The sequence below is a fragment of the Podarcis bocagei genome (assembly GCF_964188305.1).
Source record: "Podarcis bocagei genome assembly, chromosome: 12".
Classification (NCBI taxonomy): domain Eukaryota; kingdom Metazoa; phylum Chordata; class Lepidosauria; order Squamata; family Lacertidae; genus Podarcis; species Podarcis bocagei.
The window spans coordinates 34,697,474-34,717,784 of record NC_138137.1 but is presented as its reverse complement, the minus strand read 5'-3'; the positions used below and the strand labels follow the sequence as shown (position 1 = coordinate 34,717,784).

Sequence of the window (20,311 nt, the reverse complement as noted above, 5' to 3'; positions counted from 1 at the left end):
GGCATCTATATACCTGGTAGTTGTTGTTGTTATTGTTGTTTTTGGTAGCGACGAATCCAGTCTTGGAGAGAAATGACCATTGGGATTTTCATAAATGAACCATGCATTTCAAGGCCGAAGTTTTAATTATAATTGCCCATTTACAAAGAACCATACTATGCTCTACTATAGCTTTCCAACTTTGGAATGCAAACCATTGGTGCCTATTGTTTTTCAGCCACAATAAATGAGGGCTTCACAGGAAGAAAACAGTTCCCCTTATCTGCTTAAGGCTGGCCTGCAGCATGTAACTATCAGCTGCTAGCATCACAGGGACTGGGAGGTAACCAATAGAATGTGTGAGGAGAGATTAGAATGAATTGTTGACGTTGGTTTTGCCTCATAAACGACAGTCTCTTGCATTTGCAAGTTGGCTGTTTGTTACATTTCTTTTTCCTTCAAAGGCAGTTTTGTCTTATCTGATGCTGAAACTCTTCCATGCAGCTTTGACCGCAGAAGCACGCAAGAAAGAAATCGGTTGGAAATTTGTTCATGTCTACCTCTATGCTTGACATTTCTTCGCTGATAAGGTAGAGCTAAATATTGACTTTTTGGTTAAGTTCAGATTAGCTGTCTGGTCTACGAGCATTGATCGTAACCCATTATCTTTTCCCCATTTTGGGCCTCTGAGCTCAGCTGCCAAAAATGAGAGACAAAGGAATGGCAGGAAGAAAATTAATGTGCAGTAAAGATATCACTTTACTAGACAAAGCCACAATTACTGTTGACCTTTGATTTTATTTCCTGTTCATCTTGCATTCCAATAAAGTAATTCATATTTGCCTTGGCTTTCCTTTTCCCAAAGAAAACAATTTCTCTTCTGTCTACATGACAAGAAACCCTCTGCTGTTAATGCTGTTTGATAATAAATACAGGTGCTACCATAAGTACGCAGAATTAAAGAATTAAAGAGCAGTGCTTGCTGGTGTAAGCTTCATTCTGTTGCTTTCCTCTAACTCTATAAGAAGACTTAAGGACTTGGCCTGAAGGGGGAAAGAAGTAAGGGAAGAAGGAAAGCAAATAATGTTATTATATTGCTTTGCAGAAAGTCTTTGACAAGTTCCCAAGAGACTTCCGAGGAAATTAAACATCTGGAGTTGTGATGTCCACCCTGACATGGATTAGGCACTGTAGAGGGGTTAAATGAATGTGAATGAGGAGAGACTAGCCTTGCCATTTAGACTCTTGTCCTCTTTCATGCCAAACCTTCTTAAAGAGAAAAGGAAAGGATACATGGTTGCTTCCAGATAACCTGTTTAAATACGCATCCATCTTGATTTGTTTACACAGTATGTGGGGAGTTCAGATGTCCCTATTTTTGAGAGTTTTTCCTGATTATTATTTTTTTCAGGGATGTTGTTATCTATCTGTCTATCTGTCCTGTCTGTCTGTCTGTTTGTCTTCTATCCTGCCCTTCCTCCCCAGTGGGTCCAGTGGAAAACATTAGACAACTTTGCGTCTAATAGCAAGTGCTATTCTATACTTTCCAAGGCATTTTCCTGTCAATTTTTAAACTGCAAAAATTACATGGGGGGGGGGACCACTGAATAAACTCAAATGGCACAACCTGCTTTTGCTGGTATGCGATTAAATCCCACCAGGAATTCGCAACCATCTGGAAGTGGTCCATGTCAGTTCTTCTCATGTCCACACCAGTTCCTCTACAGCCAATGAAATAAGATCATTCCCTCCGTCAAGCTCAAAGTGAAGGAAGTGGCAGTGAGCTGGCAGTAGTCCAAATAACAGAGTCACCATTGTGCTTGTTGTCATTATGTATACACAAATAGCTAGCATAGCGCGAGAGAATCAATTCAACATGTTGGGTATTCTCTCAAGACCACTTGTTAGATAATAACATAAGGAGATTAAACAGTCATCAACACCTCCTCTCTTTTTGGTCTCAACCTGTAATTAAATAATACCTACCCTGCATTGTAAAATGTGGTTCCTTGCGGATGAAAGAAGCACATTAAAACACTGTCAAAAGTATGTTCAAATACTTTCCCCTGTAAAATGTTAAGGATTCCCAAAGCTCATTCAAGTTTAACACTCTCTCCACCCTCAAGTTCTCTTCTATTGCCATGTATTGTGCATAGCACAGAACATGCTTTTTGTGGGGGGGGGGCACACCTCTCCTATGTGTATTTATATTCCAAATTAACAAGAAATCAGTGCAAAAGATCTACAGGGTGGAAATGTTATATGGTGCATGTTCCACTCCCCTGCAGAAGGATATTCTGAGCTCAACACAGTTCAACAGGTATTTGTACTGTATTTGTACAACAGGTATTTGTACTGACCAGATTCCCCAGCCACATGGATAATAAAATCCTACTTGTACCGTACACTGAATGGAGGAGGATCCACTATGTTCCATCTGGCAACTAATATGCCACCAGCAAAAGCTCTTATCCTCCACAGACTTTTTTCTTTTAGTCATAGAACTATAGAATTGTGGGGATGAAAGAGGACACAAGGATCATCTCATCCGACTCCCTGCAATGCAGGAAACTTTCGCCCAACGTGGGGCTCAAACCCACAACCCTGGGATTAAGAGTCTCATGCTCTGCAGACTGAGCTACCAGTTTCACTAATACAAGAGACATGCTGTTTTCTTGGAGGGTGGGGGGAGTGGTCTTTTCACAGCTCACTGTTTTACAAGCCCAGGAGGCAGGAAGCAGAACAGGACTACTGCTGGATGGGAGATGGGCATTCAGTTTAGCCTCCCCAGTCCTTTTCTGCTGCACCTGCAGAACAGCAGCCTACTGGAGGACCCAAAAGGTTTGGCCAACTAGACCTATCTATGAAGCGCAAGAACTTGCCATGGCTATAGCTGGTTTCCAGGAATGACGCCTATTTATCCAGAATGACATTGGATCACTGCCAGCAAGCCAGCCCCAATACAGATGACGCTAAAGGGGGTGTGACCCTTTGGAGTATGATGTGGGCATGGACATTCCACCTGGGCTGTTGGTTACGGGATAAGCTTGTTCCCAGGTGAGAGACTGGAGCAGCACTGGGAGGGTAGAGGCTGTGAAACAGGTGGAATACTGTGTCTATGGTGAAAGCATATCCAGTGCGATTGGTGACTATTGGTTGATTTTTCTATTTTATGTCATTTTGATTGATTGTACTGATTGAACTTTTATTGTATATTCATTTGTACTAATAATTTTGGGAGACTTTGGACAAAAAAAAAGCAATGGCATAAATACAACGGAACATTTACCGTAGCTTTTGTTTATGACACTGGGTTTTTTTGTTATACAGGCATCAAGGAAGAAGTGTATTTTAAATGTGAGTTGTAACTTTCATGTCAGTGTCAGCAGGCTGGATCCAGAGAAGCTTTTCCAAGGGTCTTTTTTCCAGTGGAGGCAACAGTTATCCCAAGGAGATGACATACTTTTCTCCAATGGAAGATATTCCATTGTAGTAAGTTTCTCTGGATCCAACCCAATGCCAACATTTATATTGTGTTGATTTTTGTAGGTGTGTGTAAAAATAAATTCAAAGTTGTTGTTGTTTTTCAAAAAAGAATGAACATATTTTAAGAACCCTGCAACTGCTGTCTACAGCAAGTTTTGAGGAAATCAATGCTGCATTTGAGAAAGAAATTCCCTGGCCTGGGGAAAATGTTTTGCCACCCAAATGAAATTCCAAGGGTAAGTCCGTAAAAGCCAGCATTTTTATACCACTGGTTTTCTAACGTGTGTTTTGTTGCTTCTGTATGTTTTTAGTAGTTTGCCTTTTTAAAATCCTATAATAAGTAATGTAGTTATAAGGCTTAGAACACTATATTTGTATCTGTCATTTCAAAATAATCACCTTCTTCCAGTTGTATGAAAATGCCAAGCTGCTGCTAACATGTCAGAACACTCCAGTTTATAATAGCCTATTTACAGGCTTATATCTTAAACAATAATTCTATCTTCTTTACCACCACCTCACTCATCTTTGAAACTTTAGGAGAAAGAATAATTTGTTTACAGAAATGCCCCACCCCCATTTCTTTCTTTTCTTAAAAGGCAGGATTCCCAAATCCCATTCAATTCCTTTTAGAGGAAGTTAGCATGTGCTTCAGTTTCCCACAGAAATCAATGGAACTTAAGTATGCTTAACACTGGTCAAATGATGTTCTAGTTAAAGCTCTTAGCTACAAATCTAACACAGTTTTCATCACTTAGTATTTCATAGACTCAACAAAGGTCATTGATATTGTTACCTAGTGGTTCCACTTTTTCTTGCATTCTTCCTTGGTCCTTTTGGATGTTTTATATTATTGTCAAACTTTTGGGTCAATTTCAATACTTGACAACTTTCAATTAATCTCCAATTTTTGCTTTTAAAGCTTTTTTCTTTATATTGTATCTTCATGCATTAAATGATGTGCTATATGAGGAATGTTTTCTGTAGACTAATCTAAAACATAACTCAGTTTAACTCAGTGAAACAAAAGTTGCTTCAAGATTATGTTTACTGAGTATTCATCCTGATTTTCTGCAACACCGTTTACAGGGAGGCTATACAAGATTGCCAAATACTGAGCATTTGTTTGTGTTTTCGGGAAAGTTATACAATGTTGTGACAATCACTTGTTATCCCTATACAAAGCATTTCCCCATCACTTTCCTTACTACAAAAAGTCCATGTCTTTTTTGGGTGCCAAAGTCAAATCCACTTTGCTGATATGCAAGTGAATTCCACCCACTCTATAGCAAGTCTGGAAGTTTCCTCAGTATCCTACTCTATGAATGCTTATTCCAAAAGTAAGTCCTGCAACCCAATAAACAAAAAAATCCCCTATGTATCTACCTTCCATGCTGGTTTGCTGCCTCCTTAACACTTCTGGGTCATCATTTGAAGCCAAGCAGGCTCGCTTTTCATTCTTCTCCAGATGTGACAGTCAAAACACACTCAGAACATCCAAAGATTAGAAACCATAACAACTTATCTGGCCCCACAAAATCACATACCACAAAATCACAAAATCACTATTGTTCACGCAGAATTGGAGGTGGAAAAGATACTTGGTATCTGCAGTGAATAATATTATCATGTTCAAATTGCAGTTCTCTGCCCAATTTGTGTAATTATAAGGGTGGGGGACTCAAAATCCTGTAAAATATGAAGGCAAGCCTCAAAAGGAAATCCTTTTAAAACTGTATGACCATTTTTTTACTAGTTCTATTACTGCACAATTCATTAGTTGTACAGCTAATCAGCAGGAGCCATGTATTTTGATTAACTCATCATGATGTACCAGTTATATAAACAGGAAATGGCAATAGATTACATCACTGTGGATATTGCCTAGAGGATTACTTTTAATTCCAGAATTCTTGCAAAATTCAGCTTTCAAAATACAGATAACACACTACACACTATGTGGTCTTGGCTAAAGGTTGTTCATGTGTTCCCAATCACACCCAAATTTTAAGAGGTGTAGCAATCAAGACTGCATTTTTATCCAAAGTGAAGGAAGCAATTATTTGCCCTTCTTCAGCGACAATCCCAAGCAGATTTGCATATGCTGCCTATGCTTGAATGGTTGCAGACTGATTAGACCAGCCTTCCATTCTCCATATTGTTTAAGATGTAACTCCATCAGGCTCCGACAGTATGCTTGCAAACACTGCAGTTGATGGGAATTATAGCCCAAAACATCTGAAGGGAACCAAGCTGGGCAAAGCTAGAATAGACAGTGTTAGCCTAATAAACACAATTCATAGAATAAATTTTATTGATTTCATAAAATTTATGGTATACACTGCTTGGCTGTAAAACAACAACCTCAAAGCAATTTACAAAAGATACAAGGAAAATCAAGAAAAAAATTACAACCCTACTTTAAAACATACAAAAGTTAAAATACTAAAAGAGATTAAGATTGCCCCAACTTTCTAAGCATCTGGAGAGACTATGTTTGATATGGTAATTGAATCCACAGTCACCAACCAACCATGCCGCTGTCATCATTTCACCCTAATCCCTCCCACGAATCCTGCCATTTTATTTGCAATAAGTTTAAACTCCTTTCTCTCCTCCTGCCCCAGTTCAGTACCATATCACCTACTATTTGTTATCTTATGTCTTTATCCTTTAGATCTGTTATGCATACCTGCTTATATGCTGCACACTGCTACAACTCTCTGGATCCTTCAATTTAATCTCCCTATCTTGTCTCTTAGCCGCTCCTTTATCATGGTGCCACCTTCATGTTACAGATGAAAATGACAGGAGGTCAGCACCAGAGACCAGACTCTCTGAATGCCATACTGAATTTTAAACTGGCAACTTGATTGTGTTCCTTTAGAAACACATCTTAGCTTTTGAAAAGAAAAGAAAAATACGGAGAGGTATCTGCTATATGAAATCCTAACAGTATGCCCACTTTCGAGAAAGTTCCTTTGAAGGAGTCAAATGCATACCATAAAATAGTTATTTCATCAGGTGTGGGGGGGTTTTTGGATCTCTCTCTCTCAATCATCCTCTCCCCTATTTATATATATATATTTAATGATATGGAGTTGTGAAGTCTGTTGTCTCCAATGCAAGTGATCTCATTTAAATACATATGCCTTTGCCTTGCATTGTGTGAGCAGTCACAGAGTCCCTGTCCCCACAAAGCCTGGCCATCTAGGGTATATGAATAAATGGACACCACAACAGTCAGGGATTAAAAGGCCACAACTTTATTGATTTCAGAGGTAGGTAAATCTTTGGCATAGATAGGCACTGGGCAGTGCCTAGGAATGGACCTGAGGAAAGACTGCATCCCTCAGGTCCGCTCCCCAAACCCCACCCTCCAGACTGCCACAGAAAGGCCGATTTGGATGGTGGGCTTGGTGGAAGCCCACGCACCTCCGTGGCAGCCAGGGAGGAGTGGCAATGGCCACTTGTAAAATGCGAGGCTCTGCGGGGAGAGGATCGCTGTGGTGGGCCGCAACTACCACTCACCATGGAGAGAAGTAAGCGGCCATTTCTCACTATATCATATGTGTATCTCCACACATTTGGAATAGCTGTACTCTCATTTGCATCTTCTTCTTTTGGTGGGAATTAGAGGCAGAAAACATTAATAGGATTCTCACATAAGGTAATTAGAACTCAGGACAAAGGCTTTTATAAGCATTCTGGATGTGCTGAGGGGAATTAAAGGGCTGAGCAGATTTTCAAACTATGCCCCACTCTCAGCTCACAGCCCTCCTTTTCTTCCCCTTGGTTTTGCTATAAGTTTTTGACCAGCTTAAAGGTACGCAAATATGATAATGCATTGTCTAGCTTGTCCCTGAAATGAAAGTGTGTTTTTCTGTGTGTGTGTGTGTGTGTGTGTGTGTGTGTGTTCCCTCCTTCATGCATTTTCAGTGTTTTCTGCAGAACCTCAAAGCACTAGCGGCGATTGCTTTAGGGATGTTGAAAAGTTTACAGTGAAATAAACACACTGACTATCCAGCCTAATCAGGGTTTTATTGGCTCACAGGCCTTTTACAATCCTGGCAGAGTGCGGCAAAAAGGAAGAAAGGCAGCAGTTCAAAACACAATACATTTAAAAGCAATACAGTATGTGAGTTTTATTTATGACCTCCTGATCCCAGGGAAAGCATGCTGTACGGATCCTGTGTGGTTTAGCAGTCATCTCATGGGGCCAGGAAGCTAGAAAAACTCTGCATTGGCTCTAATGAAGCCAGAAAGTATCTGAAAGAAAGCTGCCACGTTAACCAAGGTAGGTGGCCTGGGCAGTAGAAAATAAAAGTATTTTAAATAGAAAGACATGAAGAAACAAGAGGAGTGGAAGAGTGAACGAAAGCCATGGTGTTTCAGGACAGAGGCAAGGTAATAAAGGCTTTGTGCCCTCAGAATTACTAATTTTTTTCCTACTTGTTTATGCTACCTTTGAAGAAAAAAGTGTCTCCAAGACTCTTCACAGATACTAAAACAAAAATTTCAAAATGAATAAGCAAAATAATTTGAAACAAATTCCAATCAGGTAGCCAATTGTGACTCAACCCAAGAGAAAAAAACGCATCACCAAGAAAAGCAGGAAACAGCTTTACATAAAATCTGCATGTGTTAATTTATATAGATGCAAATGTAGACATAATTGTTGTAGTTTAAATATAAATACCATATCCCTCACCATAGTGTGGATGTCTAACCAGGTGACCTGTGCTGTACTCATTCTGCTGGACTTGGACTAGAGTGTTCTTCAAACAGATAGCCCTTCAAATAGAGGACTGGGCTCTGTACAGTACAACACAGGGCCAGTCTCAAGTAGGAACAAATCAAAAACATATTTCCATTTGATTCCAATTCTCAAAGTCCTGAAGGAGTAAGAAACCATTTTATCCGTCTATTTTATGTTTTAAAGAGAACAAAGATGAACATAAGCAAACCTCTGAAGGGAATGCAGTTTACAGCTTTTAAGAGCCACCGCTGAAAAGGCCCTGCTCCAAATGGAAACCCATTTTGGTTCTCAGATAGATCACACTTGGAGAGAGTTTTTGGATACCATGGATTGAGAGATTAATTTGGTGAATTCTTAGCATCTTAAGTGGGATGGAAGTAATCTCCCAGAACAAACTGGAAGAAATCGTGCTAAACCCTGCAAATGAGTTTGTTGTCTCATTTACCTTCACTTCTTTACATTTTAAAATCCTAAGGAGTTTGTATAGAGCAGGAATACAGAAAACGGCTCATGAGAAATAAATAAATAATAAACACACTCATAGATAGTAAGGCCCATTGAGTTTGATGGGACCTATGTCTGAATAAATATGCTTAGGGTTGCACTGTGCAGGGGCAAATAACCTATAACACCTATCTTCACAGCCCAGAAACATCCAATTGCTCCAGTTGCCTTAAGGTCAGCCCTGATGAGACTGTGCAGGGGTTGGACTGACAAGCTCGGCACCTTCTAGGTCCCTGGTGTCACCATTCAGAGTGCAGGCTCACTGACTTGTTATGGAAATAAAGGGGGGCACTTATTGGAAATCAGTTTTGTCACCTCTTCCTCCCCAAACCCCGAGACAATGAGCCCAGCCACCTTTTATTCACAGTCGCATAACCACTACACTACAGCATAGCCATAAACTTGTACGTTCAACCACTGAAATATACACCCAATATGTAGCAATGGAGATTTATGTTACTGCTTTATGAATGAACACTGTGTTTTATGAATGGACTCTGTATTTTGTGAATTACCTAAGAGCCACCAATAGGGAGCTCTAGAATCTGACAGCTAACCAATTGGGTACTACCAAAGAGCGACCCCCTATTGCTGAAAACAGGTGACCAGCAGGGAATGCTTCAGCTCACCCTTTGCACTGTTGACTGAACATCCCCTGCTGTGCAGATAATGGAGAAAGCTCGTAAATTGTATCCCTTCTGGCATCCTGGCCAACACTATTACGCTGGTGTAAACCCTGGTGCACCAGAAGCACAGAATAGCAGCAAATAAAATCCACTCATACCTCAGCAACTGATAAGACTTGTCAACCAGTTCTTCCAAAGTCTTCCTAAATTATAAAGCTCCAAAATACAGGCCAAAAGAGAGCAGGTCTGGGAAGAGCGAGGTGTACAATGGGCAGCACCAGTGAAAATGCCCTGCTCCATGTAACTCCTGCCCTGTCATTTGACAGAGTGCCCACTTGCCCTCCTTCTTGACATGGAATGCTCTCTATTGGAGTCTCCAAGTTCTAGTTGGTTAATTGGTTTGGCAGCTACAGGAGAGCTATGAGATTCAGGTGAGGGTGGTCAGATGCCTTGTCAGTCCCTTTCTCTCCCCCCCCCCAATTTTTTTATTATTTTTATAACACAACTAAACAACACAAACAGAAAAACAAACAATACAAACAAATTCTTGTCTTATCCTTATTTTTTCTAAACATTGTTAGGTGAGCTTCCCCAAGTCCCCCCTATCTGATTTTCATTTTATGAGATGCCTTGTCAATCCCAGCAGGTATATAAGAGGACGACCCAGCCTGCCCAGGCCTCCAGCGTGCCCCCAGTACGTCACACAACCATGCACCCAGGAATGAAAAGAACAGTCAAAGTGCCCATGTGGACTAACCCTAACTCTTAGTAATCTATTCTTCCCTAGAATTCCCCTGTACTTTGTACTCTCAGTGATATCATGCTTCTAACACACAGTACACCTAGGCTGCAATCCTATATTGAAAGTCTCACTAAGCTCAGAGTAACTTCTGTGTAAGATTGCACTGTAAGTGTCAATCAGTGCCCATTTTTAATGGCAGGCACCTTAGGAAACAGAGAGGATGCCAGTGGCAACTTTAGCTGCCCTTACAAATAAAACAAGAGCACAATCAAATCTAAAGTGACATCACAAGAACCATCCAGATAATTTCCCTTTCAGACGTTTCAGTAAAGGGCTGCAATAAAGACAATAATTATCTGAGAGTAGGAAATGGAGCAGACATAACCCATCTTTCATTCCAGTCTGAAGGCTGCAATTTCGTGGTTGTATTCCGTTCCTAATGTCATGCATTGACTATTAGCAGATTTCCTTCACAAACTGGATAGAAGTGGATGTGTTTCAAAGAGGCTTCAGGAATGTCCCATATTCCTGGTAGCAATTTTTAGAAGCCTGCTCTTTTGAGTGACTGGCTTTTGAATGTCTTTAAAACAAGACCTGTCAAACAATCTGTGCTAGATCAGTTAAGTGAGTTATAGGGCTGAATGGAATGGTTGGAGACAGACTGCTTGCCCAGAGCCCTTGATCCAGTGCAAGCAATTCAATATCCTACTCAATATTTGGTAGAGGCATCTTCAAATATGAGTGCTTTTTACACATATTTATACACTGACATCTTGTCAAGTGGACCAGATATAAAGCGGTTACACAGAGAACCCTGGAGTGTGATCCTGCACTGAACAGATCACTTCCATTGCCCAAGTACAACACACTTCTCCTGGCTTGGCACAGCAGATATCATTGACAGTTTTCATCAGCATTCCATATAGATCTGAACAACAGCTGCAACACCTTGCAATTTCATGGTTACATTGAATCCCAAAGGAAAGTCTCCAGAGACCTGACAAGTACCTGTGGAATTTTATGGCTTTTTGAGCACAGTCCTCTGCATGAAGTAGGAATGGGAAATATTTGGTTCACATTTAAAGGCGAACCTACCTAATTTGCATGTTCTGGAACAAGAAGCCAATTAACATACAACTATCCTTCAAAATTCACACTTCTCCAACTTTTGCAACTCTTATCTCCAGCCAACAAAAGCAGCCAAGATGCTATGGTATTGTCTCCCAGTCCCGCCATCTGAAACAAATCCTGCAGGTAGAAGTGGTATAAACCACTGAGCCTCTTGGGCTTGCCAAGTGAAGGTCAGCAATTCAAATCCACACAACGGTGTGTCCCAGCTTCTACCAACCTAGCAGTACCTACCAACCTAGCAGTACCAATGAAAGTAGATAAATAGGTACCGCTGCAGCGGGGAAGTAAACAGTGTTTCAGTGCACTCTGGCACGCATCACAGTCCTCCGTGTGCCAGTAGCTTTAATTTGCTGAAATGAGCTCCACCTCTGCCACTGAGCTGCTGTGATGTCTTGGAACGTTCATAAACATTCTAATGCTTAGTGTCATCAATAAGCTATCAACACAAAGGGGCTAGGAATAAAAGGTATTATGTTCTATGAACAGGAAGGTAGGAATGACTGGGTGTGTTGAATTTCAAAGGTGAGCTATCATTTCTTAGGAGTGTTTTATGCATCACTTTCTGGTGACTGCATTGTTATAGGAAAGCATGCTTCTTAGTGCTGTGAAAGATGAGAAAAGCTGAGTTTAGAATACAACTTTCAGTGAATTTTCACAGCTTTCTACTTATTATTCTCTTTACCAAGGTACAGTAAAGGTTGCAATATTAAACAGTGGGTACATGGTAGTGGCAGAGAAATACAACATCCCATCCCTTTGACTACACAGAGTAGTCAAAGGGGCTTTTATGGGACTTGTTAGCATCCATGACACAATTTATTTAACCCGCCCTTTATTTGTATTATTTTTTCCATAGTCAGTTGCACAAAATCAAATTAGAAGAAGCAGTGTCCTTAACTAATCATTGATTCCTATGGTGCCCTCATTGGCTATCTAACACCCACACAGAAGACACTGGCAGCTCTTTGATACATAATTGATATGGCTATTGAAGATCATACGCAATATAAGGGATTTTTTTTTCCAAAGTTTTAGGCTTATATGTAGCCAAGGTTCTCTTCTGTATTGAATTTCCTCCTAAGCTGTGATCCATTCAAGCTGCCCTTTTCATACAGCTGAAAGCAGATTTGATTAATATGATTTGTCTCTGTGTGTATGTGAAAATATGAGACGATTAAGGAGTGGTGATGTGGGGAGCCCATGCCCTTTCTCAACATGACATTCTCTAGCATTATACAGAAGACTGTAAAGTCCTCCAATCTTTATAGTTTTCCTACTTTCTGCATCTGAAGTGGGGATGGGATCTATTATCAGGGGGGGTTTCATTTTTTATTATTTCTTATTACTGTTCCACTATCGTGTCCAGGTCAACAAATCCACAGCTGCCTATTGATTTCACTCAGTAACAAGACAGGAAAGGCCAGGTTTCAAGGAATGGTTTGCGGATTGGCTTTTCTTTGTGTGAGAAGCTTTCTTCTGAGGACCCCTTAGAAAAAAAAATTAAGATTGCACAGATGTCCTCTGTGCTCAGTGAAGCAAAATACCAAGTCAATAAATTTACAGCCTGACACTTCTGGTAACCAGCTTCTGTCTCCATATACTGCCAGTCATGGAAACAATCTTCAGAAAAAAACTGGTGGTGTGGTGGGAAATAGTTCAGTATTAGTTCAATAGTGTTTTCATCTAGTTCACTGACCTTTTATGCAGCTTGTAATTAGAATGAACGTGTGGATATGGAGTCCCACATCACAGGAAATAGGGCTGCAGCCAGATTTCAAATTATTTATCCTCCAAACTGTGGTTTAGAGGGCTAGAGAAAAGCCCCATTCTTACAGTGGTGCCTCGCAAGACGAAAAGAATTCGTTCCGCGAGTCTTTTCGTCTTGCAATGTTTTTCGTCTTGCGAAGCACGGTCCGTCGCAACTGCGCCTCTTCAAGCGGCTTAAAAAAAAAAGCGCAAGACGTTTTCGTCTTGTGAAGCAAGCCCATAGGGAAATTCGTCTAGTGAAGCAACGCAAAACCAAAAAACCCTTTCGTCTAGCAAGTCTTTTCGTCTTGCGAGGCATTTGTCTTGCGGGGCACCACTGTATGTGCATCCTCCTTTCATATGCTCCAGGTAATAGAAAAATTTCTCATTTGTGCAAACCATTGAATCCTGATTGACAATATGGAGTTTGTGTGAGCTGTTCAAAATTAGGCTGTAAACCTGTGTTTATACCGATGCATGCACACAGAGAGACAAGAAGTAATTTTCTTGATCAACTTTTGTGTATGCCCACATTTGATACCATCTAGTAAAAATATCCTTCTAAAGATGTAAATAGAGCGCTGCAGGATCAGGTCAAAGACCCATCTAGTTCATCATCCTTTTCTCATAATGGCCAACTAGATGCCTACAGCATTCTTCCCAATTGTGATTCCCTAACTACTGGCATTCAGAGGCATATTGCCTCTGACAACAGAGGTAGAACTTAGCCATCATGGTGGGTACCACTGATAGTCTTGTTCTCCCTGAATTTGCCTCATCCTCTTTTAGGCCATTACTACACATCTAGCGGGAGAAAACTCCATAGCTTAATTATATGCAGTGTGAACTTTATTTTGTCTGCTCTAAATGGAAGTGCAGTGATCGATTACTTACTTACTTACTTACTTACTTACTTACTTACTTACAAATATTATTGTCCTATCCAGGCAGGGAGACCCATTTCTCTTTTAACTACTAGTGGTTCTAGCATATTGTAGAAAGCTGCCATACAGATATACACTAAGGGACATTTGCAATACTACTGCAATAAAAACATTGTTTAGAATCTTTTAAATGTGTTGTTGGGTGAAGCAGAGGTTATTTGTTGGTTTTTGTTCTTGTTTTTAATTATGTATTTTGTGTTTTTTATCTTGTATTTGTGAACTGCCCTGAGATCTACAGAGTATACCTACTAAATAAATAAATAAATATTCTAATTGTCATAGCAATAAATTTTAACTTACATAAGTTAACACGGCACTGTTTGTAACTCAAGCTGACATTTGCATGCCATGTTCAGAGAATGAGAAATCTGTGAATGTGGCTTATTAAGCAATGTGTAGCCTTAGAATGCAGTTCAATAAAAATCCACTCAACAGAATTAACAATGAGCATAAAGCAATGTATTTATGACAGACACTGGGCACATTCAGACAAAACACTGGCTGTTAACAATGGCTATTGCACAACCTCTGTGCTAGTACACACAACCCAAGCACTCCTGGTTTGTTCTTCCCTTCCTCCCAGGCAGGAAACAAACCATGGAGTGGCTGGCTTGCTTGTGTTACATCTGAACCAGAGCACATGGTTTATTTTTCTGCTGGGAAAAAGGGAGGAGCAATACTTTGATTCCTAAACATGAGTGCTGCTTCAGTTTTAATACAGTGATACCTTGGTCTACAACCACAACCTGTTCCGGAGGTCCGGTTGTAAACCAAAACAGGTTGTAACCCAAGGTGCGCTTTCACCAACGGCCTCCAAAAAAAAGGGGGGTTGTAATCCCCCCCCAAAATGGGTTGTAATCCAAAGAAAGGGACACACACTTCAGGGTTTGACGTGGCAGTCACTAGTGTCACCACTAAGTAGGAAGGAAGGAGCGAAGGAGGAATGTGCAGATTGTGCACCCTGAATATGGTGATTAGATCCAAATGCAGCTAAAATTAGAGTCCTTATTTTGACCACAGGAGATAAGGACTAATATTTGTAACCATGTAACTGCCATCACAGACTTTCAAAGATGATATATATTAAGAAATATATTTTAAAATCAGCTATTATTCATATGGAACTACTGTATTGGTATTAATTTCAGCATGAGAGATTCTATATTTTGTTATATATCCTCTTCACTTTCGATGGAAGAAAAGTCATGATATGATGCCACCTCCTGGATGAAATGAGAAGAAAAACTGTTTCCCCCCCCCCCCCCCGCATCTTCATCTGATTTTAAACCTGGAATCTAGATTTAGCCAGATAGATATTTGAAATTTTGCCTCTTGTCATTTAAAATAGTATTTTGATAGATTTGTTAACGTGCACATGCACACAAAAAGCGTAATTATGATAATACTAGGTTTTTTAATAGACTGCATTATTGCTAGCTATGATCTTTTAATTAAATGATATAACAAAATACGTTCTCCATAAACCATTTTTCCTGTTTCAAAGCCTTAACAATAATTCCTATAAATTCCAGAGTGATTACTAAGTATGAGTTCCACATTTCTACTTAGACAACATGAAATATAACTTTCTTCTGAATTCTCTCTCAAAAAAAATGTGCTAGAGTAGAAGGGCATGTGGGGGGTTGGGTTGGGGGTGATACATGTTCATTTAATGCAGCAAGCACCAACATACCACATACGTACTGTGTGACTACCATGTGGAGCACCTTTCAATGCAAATTGAGAAGACCTGCCCCTAATATCATCTGCACTGCAAGAAGATTAGGAGAACGTTCAATTTCCATGCAAGAACATAGACCCAGAAGAACTGGCCATTTGTAGCTTTAAGGAACAGGTCCCATTCTTCCTTGCTATTAACTAACTTCTAAACACTCAGATTTCCCAACTGATAAGGTTTTCTGGACAGAAACACTAGATTCAAACATGTATCTGCAACTCAGGACAACACTTCCTGCATCTGATGACATGGACTGCAGCTCACAAAAGCATATGGCATAATAAATTTGTTAGTCTTTAAAGTAGTTAGTCTTGAGTGGTTATTCAACCTGAAGTGATGTCCATATTTCTGACTCTGTCTATGATTTGACCAAACTCAGCTTTTTATCTGGTAACCCACCATTGATTTTTACTGTTATATGTTATTCTGTATAAAAATTCTATTATAAACACTAAAAACCCACAAAGTCACTTTGTTGCTTTTGCTGCAATAATCTTAACACAGCTTCCCCTCTGGAAACTATTCCTTCGATTTGGCATTTGTTTTTTGAGATGGCATAATCACATGCTGTAGATTCTGTAAAGTTTGTAAAAAGTGCTTTTGTGAAAGTATCATAAAGTTACATGGGGTTTGCTACGCTCATTCACTGCCACAGAATCATAGTTCAGCTCAGCTGAAGAAAACACGGCCATTTAGTTTTCCAGATAGGCTGGGAATGGTTTCAATTACCTGATGTTGCGGTTCAATCCAACACTAAACACATCAAGGCTAGTCATGCCAGTAAAACAGTGGAATGTTTATGGGGAATTCAAGATTATGCTGCTATATTCTCTCCATGTAGCTGGCCATAGCCCTGTGTAAAATTGGCGGCGGGGGGGGGGGGGGGAATACAAGTGTTTGGCCTCAGGAATCTACAAAAACTTAAATAAAAGAGGGAGGAAAGTCTAAGATTATGATAATATTTTTAAATTGTGTACAGAGTAGTTTATTATATAGTTCCAGTCATATCAACATTATGTAAGGGAATACTCTGCTGGTTTTGTTTTTACCTTTATTCCAAGCCTGCCAGACTGAATTATCATCACAAGGAATGTTGTAGACCTTCCATGTTTCTTCGTGTTCTTTTATGGGCCTGTAGCAGTCTGAAAAAAAGAACACGCATTGTGTTATATTGAGCTCTTACGTTATGAGGACTAATTTTTAAACTGATGACCCCTTCTCACGATATGGCCACCACACAGATATTGCTTGAAACTCCATTACAACTGAATTTTTATTTCCTTTCATTTTGCATGACTAATAGCTTGGCAGCTGTGAGTGCAAGACATATGTTCCTAGTGTGAGGGATTGTTTAGCTTGTTACGCCTGCAACTGTTCCATGAATTTGTTTCCAGAAGTCAATAATGAAAGGAAACTCAGCCAGATGTGTAAATATATGCCACTAGTGTTACAGCTCCTCTGCATTTACCCTGGCCAACTCCACTTGCCTTCTGAACACAGAACAGCATTTCATGGTTTACTTTCATGCAAATATCTGAAGGAATTGGGAATCAAATACAGTACAGTGGTACCTCAGGCTAAGAACTTAATTCGTTCTGGAGGTCCGTTCTTAACCTGAAACTGCCCTTAACCTGAGGTACCACTTTAGCTAATGGGGCCTCCCACTGTCACTGTGCTGCCAGCGTGCAATTTCTGTTCTCATTCTGAGGTAAAGTTCTTAACCCAAGGTACTATTTCTGGGGTAGCGGAGTCTGTAACCTGATGTGTCTGTAACCTGAAGTGTCTGTAACCCGAGGTACCACTGTACCTCAAATGAGGGAACAGCCATATGAATCCACCAGTCTGTCCTCAATAAAGCTAGGGATTATTCTACAGTACTTGCAGAGCTTTTAAACTTCAGGTGGCCTGTAGTTTATACTTCCTCTTTGCTTCCCCTGTGTTAAACTTATTGAAGTATTGTTTATTTAAAGCATTTGTAACCCAGGCTTCAGCTAAAAAGGCTCCCAGAACAGCCTGCCCACAATCTAAAAAACACGACACGATGGAAAAGGGACAGAGAGGAAAGGGGGGTGGAATCAAACTCAGGCTCCAGTTGTTAAACAGTTGTTCTTATAATGACCAGCTTGTGTGATTCAGGAGTAAGAGGTGCCTGATAGAGCTGGGGTTTTAGCAAAAATAAGATAGGATGAACCCTGCTTTCTATTTCTCCCACTGATGCAGTGTGACAAAATGGCTGCTCCCAGGTGACAGTTGTAAGGAGAGGAGGCCTGGTGGAGCTTCTTCTGGATAAAATAAGATGTGCTTTCCATCTCTCCCACTGGAGGAACGGAATCCATCAATAAATACGTTTTATTTATTTTTTTTAGTAACATTGTAATCTTAGTTATGTCTGTTTAGATTTAAGTACAGTGGTACCTCTAGTTACATACTTAATTCGTTCCGGAGGTCTGTCCTTAAACTGAAACTGTTCTTAACCTGAATCTTGACTTTAGCTAATGGGGCCTCCTGCTGCTGCCGTGCCGCCGTTGCATGATTTCTGTTCTCATCCTGAAGCAAAGTTCTTAACCCGAGGTACTATTTCTGGGTTATCGGAGTCTGTAACCTGAAGCGTATGTAACCTGAGGTACCACTGTAAATCCCATTTATTCAGTGGGGCTGAATCCCCACAGAATGTATATAGCAGGAGTTCCCAAACCAGTTTGCAAGCTTCATTCGGGTGCTCTGTGGTGTGTCTGTAAAAATGCACTTAAAAATCATATAGCATCTAGGACATCATTGCCACAACTGGCAGAAAAATAAAAACCCTTTTAAGTGCTCTGTTTGGGGTGAGGTGGGAGTTTGGGGGACTATGGTGCAGGATTACATCCTAAATATGTTATTTTCTGTAATATGCTATGACAGCAAGCACAAGGCGAGCCAACCACTGGCTGATTCATTTTCCCCAACAATACTTCTGTATTCTTGACCAGTTATCCTGAATTTTTCTCCAGTCATCCTTTCCAGTCTTCAATATGTAACACAGATAACATCAGACACAATAAGACTATTCATTTATGTTTTGGTCAACGGGGGGGGGGGGGATAAACAAAGATGTGTGTATATATTCCTCAAAAAAGCCATTACACAATTTTTAGTTGAAAAGAAATATTAAAGGAAAACTGGAATGGGTGGTCATATGGAAAAGAATCTAGTCCTCAGTCAATATGAACAAAGAGAAAAAGGAAAATGTGATATCTAAGGTGAGGGTCCTAACCAGCCAGTCAGCTCCTTGCACACTTCAGGCCTAGTCTGCCTAAATAATTACCGGGTACTTGTAATCTTTCGTCAGCCTGCCTTAGCAGGGCCTCTTGGAGTTGCTCAAGGACCCCTACAGTGTTTGCGGGACTTGCTACTTGACACCGCCTGCTTCCCCTTCAAGCCCTATGCCCTCATAGACCTGGGCAGGGTCACAGCCAAGCATAGTTATGGTTTTTAAACTAGCTGAAATAAATGACCTCAATCCAGAAAATCTAGCAAAGGCCCAAGTAACTACTTTAGAAATCCATGTCAGCTAGACATGACTAAGCCCCAATCTATTGTTTTCAATGGGACACAAGGCTGTTGATGGGGGGGGGGGTTCCCATCAGGGCAAAAAACAGCTTCAGGGTGGGTGTTATTTTCTTTGGGGCAACACCTTTCACCATGCCATTGCCTGATACAGCTGCCTTCTCTCCCTCCTTCTTTGCCTCCTTCTCTTTTTTCTAACCTATCTGTTGGTTTAATTTGGTAAAAGGAAAATGATATGTGGTTAAAATAAAAAGGAGAAGCCTGGATTCCTAGATTCAGGTTTGGAGCAAGTGTTCTTTGGTGAGGAAACCCCAGCAGAGATTTAAAATTACAAAATATGCAGCAAAGCAGAGCATGGAACTATAGGCTGTTTGACCTTTAAAATACAATGCCCCCTTCTAAGGTTCTTCCAAAGTTCCACACTTCCCTTAGCATAGAAAAAGACCATATTTGGTAGCTTTAAAATGGTTTACTTACAAGCTCTTCAAAGGACAGATTCATGTGCTTTTTCCACATTGCTGCAAGAAAAGACAGACAGTATAACTTAGTTTTCAAAATGGTAAATGTTTCTAAATTATTTGTATAGAAACACAAAAATGGCTTGCTTAAGCCATGCAGTCTAAGCTTGGAGCATCCACCTTAGGCCTCCTTACTGGTAGGATTCACAGGGTGGAATGGGAGAACAAAGAGTTTGTTAATCCTTACTCCCAAGGTGAGGGGAATCTGTCTGCATCCTAAGTTGATGTTCTACCAATGAGTTATAGCTTTCCCCCAAGGATGAAAAAAATGCTTAGAGGGGAAGAGCATATGATAATGTTCATGTTTTCAATGTTCCTAGGACCGTTTTTTTGGACTGAACTTTCAGGGAAGGCAATTATTTAATTTTACAGCTAGCACCATACATATAAGCTATGGAAAGACATGTTTATTGCATCTCCGAACATTGGATTATTGTTTTGTTTCAATGCTTCTTGACACAAAAATGACAATCAATCTTATCTTCAAAGTTTGCCCTATAGTGCCCTCAAAGTTATAGCATTAGTTGAATACCAGCCAAGATATTCGGAGAAGCAGTAATTCACGGAATCAGCACATTTAAATTATTAATGG

The 20,311-nt window shown here is 40.2% G+C and overlaps 1 protein-coding gene and 1 long non-coding RNA gene across 23 annotated transcripts in view; one reads left to right on the top strand and one right to left on the bottom strand.

Annotated features, from left to right (window-relative positions):
• The window catches only part of LOC308569411 (uncharacterized protein), a 286,883-nt gene extending 266,807 nt beyond the window's left edge, over positions 1-20,076 (bottom strand). For 10 of the 20 annotated variants that reach the window (XM_081163357.1, XM_081163353.1, XM_081163350.1 and 7 more), the window contains exons 1-2: positions 17,847-18,008; positions 16,705-16,797 (exon numbers count right to left, since the gene is read on the bottom strand). In XM_081163357.1, the coding sequence (XP_081019483.1) occupies positions 16,705-16,797; positions 17,847-17,991 (238 nt within the window). In that variant the 5' untranslated portion in view covers positions 17,992-18,008. The other 10 variants (XR_014000685.1, XR_014000686.1, XR_014000687.1 and 7 more) reach the window with 10 other exon arrangements.
• Positions 479-8,656, top strand: LOC308569426. 3 transcript variants are annotated; one of them, XR_014000718.1, is made up of 4 exons: positions 479-569; positions 3,310-3,471; positions 3,575-3,701; positions 6,143-8,656. It is a non-coding gene; the product is annotated as an uncharacterized lncRNA (long non-coding RNA). The 3 variants fall into 3 exon arrangements; XR_014000719.1 differs by lacking the exon at positions 6,143-8,656 and adding an exon at positions 5,633-5,756; XR_014000720.1 differs by lacking the exon at positions 6,143-8,656 and adding an exon at positions 5,543-5,756.
• Positions 20,077-20,311: the final 235 nt, after the last annotated feature.